Below are 12,721 nucleotides of genomic sequence, written 5' to 3' on the forward strand. Positions count from 1 at the left end.
CATTGGATGGAAAAAAACCTGCCGGTGCTGCTTTCCCTGTCTTGTATTTCAAGCAACTACACAACTGCAATGTCGTTCATGTCATGTTTATTTTGTCTGTTGTGGAACAAAAAAAAAACAACCAAGCAGCTTTTAGCTCGTGTGGAGACAAACGATCTAAACTGAGATTCCTATCAAGAATATTTAGTGGTTTCATACAGGCAGAATACAACGTGAACAAAGTTTTCTATTTAATTCAACTCGAACAATCACAACTGAGCAATATTATCCCCATCAAGGATTTTTTAAAAAAAGTAAAGGTCATGTACAATGTTCCCTCTAATTTTTCATGTGTCTGAGCAGACACACAAGCTCCCTGAGCACACTGAGAACCACTGTGAGCAACATCAGACGTGTACTAGTGATGTGTCGTTCACGAACAAGCCGGTTCTTAGAGCCGGATCTCTGAAGTGAACAAAGAGAGCCGGAAATCAGAATCAGAATCATCTTTATTGCCAAGTATGTAGACCACGCAAGGAATTTATTTCCGGTCGAACACGCTGCACTAGTATCGTCATCAAAAAAATTGCAAAGAGGCACTATACAGTTCTATTTGGGTTACTGTTTAGAGAGTTAATGGCTTCGGGGAAGAAGCTGTTTAAATGTCTGCTGGATTCGGTGCGCATGGATTGGTAGCGCCTGCCTGAGGGAACCAACTTTTTTTTGTCCTATTCTCCACTTCCTGTCTTCGGTTAAAGCCGTACGTGATTGGTTGATATCCGTGGTAGAGGAGGGAGGGGAGAATTACAGACACACGCAGTAGTGAGGAGGAGGGGGGTTAGGGTAGACAGGTGGACAAACGTTATCACATTATGTTGTTATTATCATTCAATTATTATATTTTTTTACTAGTTCATATGATATCATTAATATGAAAAGCAAATTAGTGACAGCTGATCATCAGACCAGAGTAACCACAGGGAAAGTGAAAGTTTGTGGATGGTCTCTGTGCACATATGAATCAAGCCATATAAATAAAAATATTTGATAGTGTATTTTTTTACATGCGTAATTTGTTTTTCACATAATTTTACATGATTTGTGGTTGTGAATTAAATTAAGCAACAAAAAACAAACTGAGGAGCCATTTGGGAGCCAAAACAGCCGGATCTTTTTAGTGAGCCGCGCCAAAAGAACCGGCTCTCTGAAAAGAGCCGGAATTCCCATCACTAATGTGTACTCTGTGGCCAGTTTCACGCAGCGCGAATGGGCCCTGCCCATATGCGCCGTTCTTCTCCGATTGGCTGCGTAGCGTACGTGAACTGTTCGGCATTATTGGCTGGACACCTGTCACTCATTGAGTTACATTGCAAAATGTGCGCTGCGTAGATGTTCTTGTGCGCTGAGTATGTGCAAGCAGTGCGCGATTGCGCACAGCTTAGAACATTAGTCATGCATCTAGACATCATTAGATTATGCAGATGGACCTACTGAGGTCTGTGGAAATTATTTGGGATGGTATTATTAGTGTCAAAATTGTTATATTTGGTACATATGTGAAAAATTCAGCTATGAAGGATAAACTGCCTAAAAACAGTCAACAAAGTGTACAAAAACGCATTCTATTGTTCCATATAATAACACTGTACAACATAAACAATCCCAGCGAATATTAAATACTTTTGAAGCTTAGTGACCAAATACAATTAGAAAACCAAAACAGAAGTAGTACGGTTGTGTTTGGATTGACTTAGGAGCCACACATCAGACACTCGTCTTTGTTTTCTAGCGAACACACCAGGGTGGCCATGTTGCGTTCTTTGCTTTCCTCCCCCGAACTCTTTGTCTTCTGAGCTTCTTTTAGCTTCTCTTTGTTGAGGGTGAATTGGATGGGGTTGGCTGCGGGCTTCGTCCTCAAGTAGTACATGCCCGTTTTAAGGCCCTGCGCCGCCAAAACATAGACGGACGGTTAAGTTACATCGTGGTTTGCTTACACGTTTTTTTCCTCTGTATGACTCACCAATTTCCAGCCGTAGAAGTGCATGCTGCTCAGTTTGCCGTAGTTTGGCTCTGCAATGTGGATGTTCAGTGATTGGCTCTGGTCAATGTAAGCGCCGCGGTCGGCTGCCATTTTCAAAACGGTTTTCTGAGAGATCTCCCACACGGTTTTGTACAACTGCTTCAGATCACTTGGGATTTCCTCAATGGCCTGTTTAGAATAAAATACCAAATTCAACGCGATGGAATTACTCTATTACTTCCAGACATGTGCAAAAATTCCTCCACTCCAGTGCCAGGGTTTTTGTCATTGTCACTCGAATTTCAGGACTCACAGAATATTGAGTTTTAGGACTACATAAACATTCAATGCAGTGTAAGAAACTCTCGAATCTCTTCTTTCATCAGAAAAAGTTAATTCCTAAATTCTGTTGGTCTGGAGTTATGATCTTGAAATGAGGGTGGCTGTCCAAAATATAATGCAATACAGACGCTCCCCAACTTAAGAACGAGATACATTCCCGAACGGTCGTTCGTAAGGTGAATTCGTTCGTAAGTTGCTTCAGTGCTATATTATATGGAATTTATGTTTAAGGCTTATATAAGTATATTTAAGGTGTATAAAAGTATGTTAAAGGCTTGTATAAGTAACCTGTATTGGTTTGTACTGAAAAATAAACATTTAATAAAATATATGCTCTATAAAAATATGTACATGTACAACTGGAGAGAATACTATATATGTTACTGCAAAAATGTTAGCCCTTTGTTCCAGCTTCTGCTGTTAAAAAGCGATACAGACACCCTCCCAACTTATGAATGAGGTATGTCCCGAATGGTCGTTCGTAAGGTGAATTTGTTCGCAAGTTGCTTCAGTGCTATATTTTGTATGGAATGTATGTTTAAAACTTATATAAGAATGTTTAAGGTTTATATAAATATGTGTAACGCTTATATAAGTAACCTGTATTGGTTTATACTGAAAAATAAACATTTAATAAAATATATGCTTTATAAAGATATGTACATGTACAACTAGAGAGGATACTACATATGTTACTACATGTTCGTATGTACTGTTGTTCGTAATTTTAATGTTTGTAAGTAGGGGAGGGTCTGTACATAGATATTGGTTTATATAGCGCTTTAGCAACAGCTGAAGCTGGAAAAAAGCGCTAACATGGGAAAAAGGGAAATGCTGCCCCTTGTGGAAGTGAAAAAAAACATGACCAGACGTCTGGCCAGCACTTTATCGACACCCCAGCAAGAAAAAACAAAACCCGAACCAATTCGGGAATGGCGCTCTACGTCATATTTTCAATTCCCGAATACATTCGTGAATGGCGGTGAATGAGTTAAATGTAATGTTGTAAATGTGACGGTGACCTGGATGGAGCCATTCTGAGCAATCAGTTGGTTCTTCATGTCATCGTTCCACAGCCCTCGCTCTGTGAGGTCCTTCAGCAGGTGAGGATTGACAATCTGCCATAAGAAACATGCACAGCAGAGCGAGCAGGGTTTGCATAAGTCAGTAAAATACTCAAATTGAAAATATAAGATAGCTATATTAATAGCGTAATGCTCACCTGAAACTCCCCCGAGAGCACTCTGCGAGTGTAGATGTTGCTAGTGTAGGCCTCGACAGACTCATTGTTCCCGAGGATCTGAGCAGTGGAGGCTGTGGGCATAGGTGCCAAGAGCAGACTGTTCCGAACGCCGTGCCTGCAGGAGAACACGGGCAAGGAAGAGCAGCGTATTCAACCCAGAGACTGTGCTGAGTCATAAAAACATGCGGTGTTAGTTAGCCTCACCGCTACTTACTTGGATATTTCTTCCTTCAAAGCTCCCCAGTCCCACAAATCAGTGGGGATTCGACCCCACATGTCATACTGAAGTATCTGTCGAGCAAATAATAAAACCACAAAAATTTGGATTGTTTTTAGAATTAGTTACGTTAAACGAATACCATCTTTCCCGGTGTATAAGGCGCACCCCCCAACGAATTGTGTATTTTCAAACCGTTTTCCATATATAAGGCGCACCTGCGTATAAGGTGCAGGGTCATCTTATGAAGGAAATCAAGGCTTTTTGGTGTCCTTTATACACCGGGAAATGCGGTAAATAAAACGGAGAATTGACTCAGGAGGGAAAATCACGACACACCACCCAACAAAATGTCACAAAAAATTAAGACCCGTAAAATGATGATGACCTTGTTTCAATTCACTCACAAAATTTACATCACGGTTTTCTTAGTGTGAAATTCATTGAACGCAAAAGTGATATATTTGCAGGAAGACGTTTGGGGGGGGGGGGGGGGGGGGGGGTAATAATAATAGTAATAATAATAACAATAATAATAATCATAATCATAATGAGAATAATACATGTGATTTCTAAGCGCCTTTTAAAACTCTCAAGGTCACTTTACAGTCACAGGATATCTTTTTCTGTGGGTGAATAGCGGCAGCCACACGCACCAGCGTTCACTCAGCATTCATCCATTAGCTAGCTAGCTAATGGATGGAATTCATGAATTTCTTTGTTGTTGATGGTACTGATAGCATATCACTTTGTCGATTTTCCGGCGTATAAGGCACACCCCCAATGACTGGTGTATTTCCGAACTGGTTCAATATATGAGGTACACTTTCAATGAACGATAAAAGTTTTTCCAAATATACGGCATACCAGATTATAAAGCGCTACAGTAGAGGCTGGGGTTACGCACTACTTATACATATACTGACAGTAGTTGCTAGACCTGTTGTGGCACAATATGACTGCATAAAAGGCACAGGGTCATCTTTTCAAGCCTTATACACTGGAAAATACGGTACTAAAGCAAAAAGCAATTTAAATAATCTTTTTTTTGTACATTAATCGACCAATTGATATGCTATCAGTACTCCATCCAATATCAGGATTGGTATTCACATCCCAAAAAAATAAAAGCCCAAAGATTTTTTTAAATAAAGTAGCTCACCCCCTTGCTAACAGGTGAACCGGCGTAGGTTTCATAAGGCCCAAACTGAGCCGCAAGCTCACAGCTGGCCTCCAAAGCGGCGTAGTAGATGGTCTCAAAGATTTGGGTGTTGAGCAGCTGGGCTTCCTGGCTTTCAAAAGGGTAACGCATCAAGATGAAGGCATCAGCCAGGCCTTGAACGCCAATTCCTATTGGCCGGTGACGTTTGTTCGAGCGCTCAGCCTAAGAGAGTCGAGAAGATGGTTTAGTGCCGCATAAGCGTCATCACGATGGCAGAATGAGAATGAGGAGGGAACCTCGGGCACGGGGTAGTCGTTGATGTCAATGATCTTGTTGAGGTTCTTCACGATGACTTTGGTGACAGACGCGAGCCTTTTGAAGTCGAAGGTCTTCTCTGAGGTGACGTACATGTTGAGGGCAATGGAAGCCAGGTTACACACTGCAATCTGTGTTGGGGGGGGGGGGGGGGGAAACGTGGTTACGTGGGTGTATTGTATTTCGTCCTATAAGTTGCGATTTCAGGCAGCGAGGTCAATTTTGGAATGTGTGCTTTCAAATACAGTCAATGCGGCTGAGCCCTGTCGCAAATAGTGATAAAATGCAAATAACCAATGTCTCACTAGAATTACATACCGTATTTTCCGGAGTATAAGGCGCTCCCAATAACCTGCATTTTCTTCAAAAGATTACCCTGCGCCCTATGCACCTTATATGTGAAGTAATATTGACCCATAACAGGTCTCACAACTACTGTCAGAAGCCACTGACTCAATTTCCTCCTGTAGAAGAAGTACTGTTGTGCGTAGCCCCAGCCCTTAATGTAGCACCTTATAACGTGGTGTGCTTTATACAGTATTTTGAAAACTTTTTTTCATTAATTGAAATGAGCCTTATATATGGAAAAAAAATTACAAATACACCATTCATTGGGGGTGCGCCTTATACAGAGATACCTTAGCTTACGAACGCTTTAGATCACGCCTTACAAACATTAACTTCGCGAGAATATAATCTTGGCATACAAACTAGTTTTCGGAGGACAAACCAAACCACACAGTGTCACGGTGGCTGGCGGACTAGTTTTCCACACCCCCTTTGAGTGCTGACGAGGTTTGTTATCGAGTGGAGTACTTTTGCTATTATGGGACCGAAAAAGACCCCACCACAGGCTAGTGTTAAGCCGAAGAAGACACTAAAGAAAATTACGGTTGAGCAGGAGATCATCGAAAAACACTAACGAGGTGTGTGTTTGTGTGACTTAGCGTCCCAGTACCATTATGCTAAGTCGACCATTGCTACCACCCATTGACAACTACCATCACAAAGGTAAATGAAACAACTTTATTTTAGAGTACCGTTCATTTCTTTGATTACAATCCAATAGCACATTTATTATACATAAAATAAGGTATATTTTGCGTAGTTTTAAGGCTTGTTCCGTAGAAAATTATGTTTTATGGGGACCTGGGAACGGATTATTCTCATTTTAATGGTTTCTTATGGGAAATAAATGTTTGGAAGACAAACTTTCCACCTTAGACACACTTTCTGGGAACTAATTAAGTTCGTAAGATGAGGTACCACTGCACTCCGGTGCGCCTCATACACCAGAAAATACGGAGTCTTTGAGAGTTTAACTAATCAAGATCTGTCGGATTTTGGTTTGCGACCAACGTGTGGCACTGTAGGGCCCCGACTGCAGCGACACAGGTGTTCGTCGTTTTAATCAGTGGCGGTTAAAAGCCATTCAGTTTCGAGTCATTGTTTTGTTTCACCCTTTCAGGTTTGTTTTGTCTCGTGTTTTACTCATGGTTATGTTTGCTACTTTGGACCTTTTTGTTCCTTTGTCTTCATTTTTTATTTTGTACATGCCGGCTTTATTATATAAATTCCATATCACTCAATTTCTCCCTGTAAAAGAAGTCGTGCGTAACCCCAGTCTCTGCTGCAGCACCTTATAATGTGGTGTGCCTTATATTTGGAAAACATGTATATATTTGTATTAGATTTGGAAAACTTTTTTCATTCATTGAAGGTGCGCCTTATAGTCCAGTGCACCTTATAAATGGGAAAAAAAATGGAAATACACCATTCATTGGGCGTACGCCTTATATTCCGGTGCGCCTTATACACCCGGAAATACGGTATATTCAGAGTTGAAACCAAAATATGCATAGTAGAACTTGTTACAATCCTGTGTTTCCCGACCTTTTTTTAATCTGAAGCACATATTTCACACCAGGGAGGGAAAAAATCATTGTGCACCATTAGGCAAAATGATGTACAAAAACAAAATGTACTGGAGGCTCCTTATATCCCATGACCAGCAATATTTATATCTTTTTTTTCCAATGAATTATGACAATACCCGTCATACCTCATCTTTACTGGTGTACTCGACAATCTCAGTACATAGATTGCTTGATTTGATGGTCCCGAGGTTCTGCTGGTTGCTCTTCCCGTTGCAGGCGTCCTTGTACAGCATGTACGGAGTGCCCGTTTCAGTCTGAGACTCGATAATGGCGTACCACACCTGCTGAGCCTTCACCACACGCTTAGCCCGGCCCTCCTTCTCGTATCTTCGGAACGGAACAGAGTGAGAACTGAGTATGTTGGTGTTACAGAATGAATTGTTCATCAATTAATATCTTCTCCAACCTTGTGTAGAGCTTCTCAAATTCTTCTCCCCAGCACTCGTCCAATCCGGGACATTCATTGGGGCACATGAGAGACCAGTCCTAAAAAAAAGAACAGGACAGAAGTGCAGTAAGTTCCTAACACTTTAAACCAAATGAATAATAATTCTGTGCAAATTATTTTACCAACCTGATCGCTTTCGACCCGTTTCATGAAGAGGTCTGGGATCCACATAGCAAAAAAAAGGTCTCTGGCCCTCCGCTCTTCTTTACCTGTGTTCTTCTTTAACTCCAGAAAGTTAAAGACATCGAAATGCCATGGCTCTAAGTAGATCGCAAAAGCACCGGGTCTCTGGAAAAACAAAGGAAGATTTTTTTTTTCAGCAATTAATATTTAGTATCTCAAGTTCTACTTTGAGGTTTGACAATTTGAAAAAAGGTCAAAATGTGTTAACTCATTCACTGCCATTCACAAATTTATTTGGCAATTGAAAATCGAATTTGTTCGGGTTTAGTTTTTTCATGCTTGGGTGCCGATAAAGCGCTGGCCATGGCCTCTGGCATTGTTTTTACTTTTCCACAAGGGGGCAGCATTTCTTCAGCTGTTGTTAAAGCTCTATACTGTATAACCAATATGTATGTATTGCATTGTATTTTGTACAGCTGCCCTTATTTAAAGCTCCTATAACTCCAGACCCATATAATTTAGGAATTACCTCTTTTTTTTGACGAAAGAAGAGAATCTAAGGTTTCTAACGCTGTATTGAATGTTTATGTCGTCCTAAAACTCAATATTCTGTGTGCCCTGGAATTCAAGTGACAATGACAAAAACCCTGGCACTGGAGTGGGCACATTTTTGCACGTCTGGCAGTGAACGAGTTAACTCATAATGCTTATCTGATAAGACTTTCTCTAAATTGGATTGGATATGCCTTTATTAGTCTCACAGTGGAGAAATTTACCAGTAAATTTAAATGACCAGTAAAAGATGATTTATATAGTTTTGTTGTGTATTTTCCCGGTGTGGTCATTAACTAATTCCCTGCCAGACAATGTGCAAAAATGTGTCCACTCCAGTGCCAGGGTTTTTGTCATTTTCACTCGAATTGCTGTACCCACAGAATATTGAGTTTTAGGACTACATAAACATTCAATTCAGCATAAGAAACCTTAAACTCTCTTCTTTCATCAGGAAAAAAAGTTAATTCCTAAGTTATATGGGTCTGTATCAAAATACAATACATCAATTTTGATTTATATGGCGCTTTATGAACAGCTGAAGCTGTAACAAAGTGCTAACATGGACAAAAGGCAAATGCTGCCCCCTCGCGGAAGGGAAAAACATTGCCTGAGGACTGACCAGTGCTTTATCGGCACCCCCGCAAGAAAAAACAAAACCCAAACAAATTTGGGAATTTCACGTCACACTTTTCAATTCCTGAATAAATTCGGGAATGGCAGTGAATGAGTTAAAGGACACCAGTAATGAAAAAAAAAACAATTAAATATACAATGTAGACTGAAAACTGAAGATGAATACGAGCATAACATTTTCCCCTTCACAAAAAAGGGGTGTGTGGATTTTTTTTTAAAATAACGACTGACCATTTTGAATCTCATTTAAGTTGAGTCTATAGGTGCAAGAATGTTTCTTCAAATATCGATAGTACAGTTAAAGTATATTTTATCAAAGAGATTTGCCAGGTTTGAAAATTCAAGATGGCCGCCCCGACCTTGTTGCCTCCTTGGTCAACATAGCGCGCTGTGTTGTTGTAAACGCGGAGCATCGGAACCAGCCCGTTCGAAGTGCCATTTGTCTGAAATGAAAATGTAGTCCATCTTACATATTTGTTGAAGCTTTTTTTTATTACTGTATACTTGTGAAACAAAGCCTCACCCCAGCAATGTAGCTCCCGGTAGCTCTGATGCAGCTGACGGCCAACCCGATGCCTCCTGCTGATTTAGAAATGAGGGCACACTGCTTCAGTGTGTCATAAATACCATCGATGCTGTCATCCTTCATCGCTAGCAGAAAGCAGCTGTTTAAAAAAAAAAAACGTCAATTCAGTTCACTATTAGCGACATTTGGGTTGCTATATTGGCTGTCCCTACCTGGACAGTTGTGGATTGTTGGTCCCGGCGTTAAATAGAGTCGGAGAGGCGTGGGTGAACCATTTCTCTGACAGTAGGTTGTAAGTTTCAATAGCGGCATCAATATCTCCTTTGTGGATGCCCACTGCCACTCTCATTAGCATGTGCTGGGGTCTCTCAGCAACTACACAAAGCATAACTCTGTTAATAAAAATCAGATAACCCAGAGTATTACTTGGGGGGGGGGGGGGGCGTATCGGTACTCACCTTTGCCATTTATTTTCAACAAGTATGATCGCTCAAGAGTCTAAAACAAAAAGGGCAAATTAAATATGGGCCTCGAAAGTTGATTTGAAATATTTCTTGTGATGAACCGATGAAATTACCTTGAAACCAAAGAAATTGTATGTAAAGTCTCTGTCGTAAATGATGGCAGAGTTGAGACGCTGCAAAATAAAAAGAATAAATTAAGTCTTCATTAGACAGCCGTGAACAGCCCCCAAAAAAATCACGTATTTGGGTTACTCTGAAAAAAAAATCTGAATAATAATGAAGTCTGAGTATTGGAAGGATAAAGCCTCAATAAGAATTTAAACACGTAATGTATTTTTTTACTTCAAAATGGCCACCGCAAGAGTGGCTGCCTCTACAGCCGCTCCTGTAGTTTGTTTTGCTGTTGTGAAATGTAAATTTCTCCACTGTGAAACAAATAAAGGCTCATCTGTTATAAGATTTTTGACGACGGATCATGTCAATGAATAACATGGCAATATGTAATGGCCTCTTTACTTGTTTGTTACATAACAAAATTCACCCGACAATTACTGTGTAATTTTTATGGTGTACGTATCACGATGTAAAAAAACATGGGAAAATACACATTTTAAATCACAAAAATAACACATAATTCTTTAAAATGTACACAATTATAGCTGTATTGATTCTGAAAACATTTTCACAGCAACCATATTCTTGTCTTTCATTGTGTGGCAACTGAGGAATTCTCCTATTCATTTTTTAATGAAGATTTTTTCCTTGAATTTCATCCCAGGCACTTTATCATCACTTTATTTATTCTCAAAAGTAACTTACACCCTTATTTTCCAGCACAATGTCAAGTGTCTCTTTTGAGATCATGGGGAGGTGACGCTTGTTGACTGGGTTGATGTAGGCATACAGATCCTCCATCACATCTTAAAAAAAAAAGATATGATTTATTGACTGGCCACATTATTCTTTCCATGCGTGTGCAACGTACCACTAAAGACTTTCTTGGTTTCTTTGTGCAGGTTGGACACGGCAATCCGTGCTGCCAGGATGGCGTAATCGGGATGTTTGGTCGTCATGGTAGCGGCGGTCTCTGCGGCCAAAGTATCCAGGTCCACAGTGCTCACGCCGTTGTACAAACCTTGGATCACCTTCATTGTGATCCCAGTCTGCACACGTAAGAGGGAGTAAGAGTTAAAACAAATCAAACATGTGATACTTTTACGTTTATAATTTGAACTTACAGGATCCACAAAATCCAAATTGAGGCCATAGCAAAGTTTCAGGATGCGACTTGTGATTTTATCAAAGCTAACTGCCTCCTGGCGTCCATCTGCGGAGTAAAAAAACAAGACCTGAGGCAAGTTCATTCACTGGTGGATAATTGACAGCACGAGTCATTCAGGAATGGGAGGATACTTCCTGCCCCCACCTTGTGTGAATTTTTCAAATACATACGTAATTCATATACAAAAATCCAAAAAACAGGCCCTTGTATAAATTATAGATGTCATGTGACGACTTGTAATTGTAGCAATATCACAAAGAATCTCTTTAGCAACATTGTCTCATTTCTAATGATAAACTTGTTCATCAAAGTTAATCAACCTTTTGGTTACAATATGACTTTGTTGATGCCTGCCCGTGATGCTGAAACACTTTTCAAAAACAGAGTATCTAAGTTTCTGTAATAACTCACACATTACATGGAAGTCCATTCTTCGTAAAGGGCGCGGTAACAACACCTGTCCACCAAACCACAAGGACAAACGCACTTCGCGCCATCATAGGTTGCGCACTTACCTTACAACCTTGCACTTTGTCCAATAAAATAAATAAAAAAGCAAACCCGTATAATTGACAGTGTATGGTGGGTTGTTATTCATAAGCAAGGCCTTTGTTCGGTTTCTTTGTGCAAAAACAAAGTTCATTTTACAGCACACATTTAATAGCAACGAAGGCAATCGCAGGCTAAAACGTCAACAAGTTTTGATACATTTAAGACATTGTTAATACGTTGTTCAGAGTAAAAAAAAACTGCGTATCCTAATGCATTGCACATTTCACAAAATCAAAAGTTTAAACAAGCCACAATAAATACCTCGCTTGATCACATGCATGTTGATAGTCTCGTCTGGCAGCAGCCCTTGGTTTTTATATTCGCAGTCACCTTGAAAATGGCGAAAGATAGACGATCTTACTTAAGCAGCATCAACAATGAGTTCTACAGTTGAATCTGACTGAGAGCGCCAAAGAGCTGCAGAACAGTTCGACCGCATTGCCTCAGCCCGTTGGGCCAATCGGATCAAACTGACGTCGGCATTTCAACCAATCTCGATCCTCCATTGGGGCTATTCACAACATGTGTTTTGCGTCTCCGGTCTGAATGTGGCGGGAACACTCAAACTAGTTTTGACTTGAAAATATCATAGTCACAATGACACTCCATTAATCTTCGAATGATAACTTGCATAAAAGAGTCTGTGCAAGAGTCGTACTTAGAATAATATATAATACACCGCCATTATCTGTCAATAGTTTTCATCTTTGCCCATCGAGGTCTAAAAAATATTAACTATCTTCTTTTAAATATTTTAGGACGCATGTATTTCTTTTTTTTCCGAGCTTTCTTCAAACTTTTCAGTTAAATGTGGTAAACATATTAGTCTTTCAGTATTTTTTTAAAATACTTTTGTTTTATCTGCGTTTCTTCTCGACGTCATTATTTGTTTGTAGGTGTTGGTTCCTCGCTTGTAAGAAACA

The 12,721-nt window shown here is 40.1% G+C and overlaps 1 protein-coding gene across 1 annotated transcript; it reads right to left on the reverse strand.

Moving 5' to 3' along the window:
- Positions 1 to 105: 105 nt before the first annotated feature.
- Positions 106 to 12,218, reverse strand: LOC148886369 (ribonucleoside-diphosphate reductase large subunit). The gene is made up of 19 exons (XM_089017289.1): positions 12,060 to 12,218; positions 11,203 to 11,291; positions 10,950 to 11,127; positions 10,784 to 10,884; positions 10,078 to 10,137; positions 9,959 to 9,998; positions 9,713 to 9,875; positions 9,498 to 9,639; positions 9,334 to 9,417; positions 7,790 to 7,951; positions 7,622 to 7,701; positions 7,341 to 7,542; positions 5,260 to 5,409; positions 4,964 to 5,185; positions 3,799 to 3,875; positions 3,564 to 3,699; positions 3,364 to 3,459; positions 2,000 to 2,188; positions 106 to 1,921 (listed from the first exon to the last, which is right to left on the reverse strand). The coding sequence occupies exons 1-19, from the start codon at positions 12,076 to 12,078 to the stop codon at positions 1,730 to 1,732; spliced, it is 2,382 nt and encodes a 793-aa protein (XP_088873415.1). The 5' UTR covers positions 12,079 to 12,218; the 3' UTR covers positions 106 to 1,729.
- Between the last annotated feature and the right edge of the window lie 503 nt (positions 12,219 to 12,721).

The sequence above is a fragment of the Hippocampus bargibanti genome, linkage group LG16, assembly GCF_051943395.1.
Source record: "Hippocampus bargibanti isolate YZ-2025 linkage group LG16, ASM5194339v1, whole genome shotgun sequence".
In the NCBI taxonomy this organism is placed as follows: Eukaryota; Metazoa; Chordata; class Actinopteri; order Syngnathiformes; family Syngnathidae; genus Hippocampus; species Hippocampus bargibanti.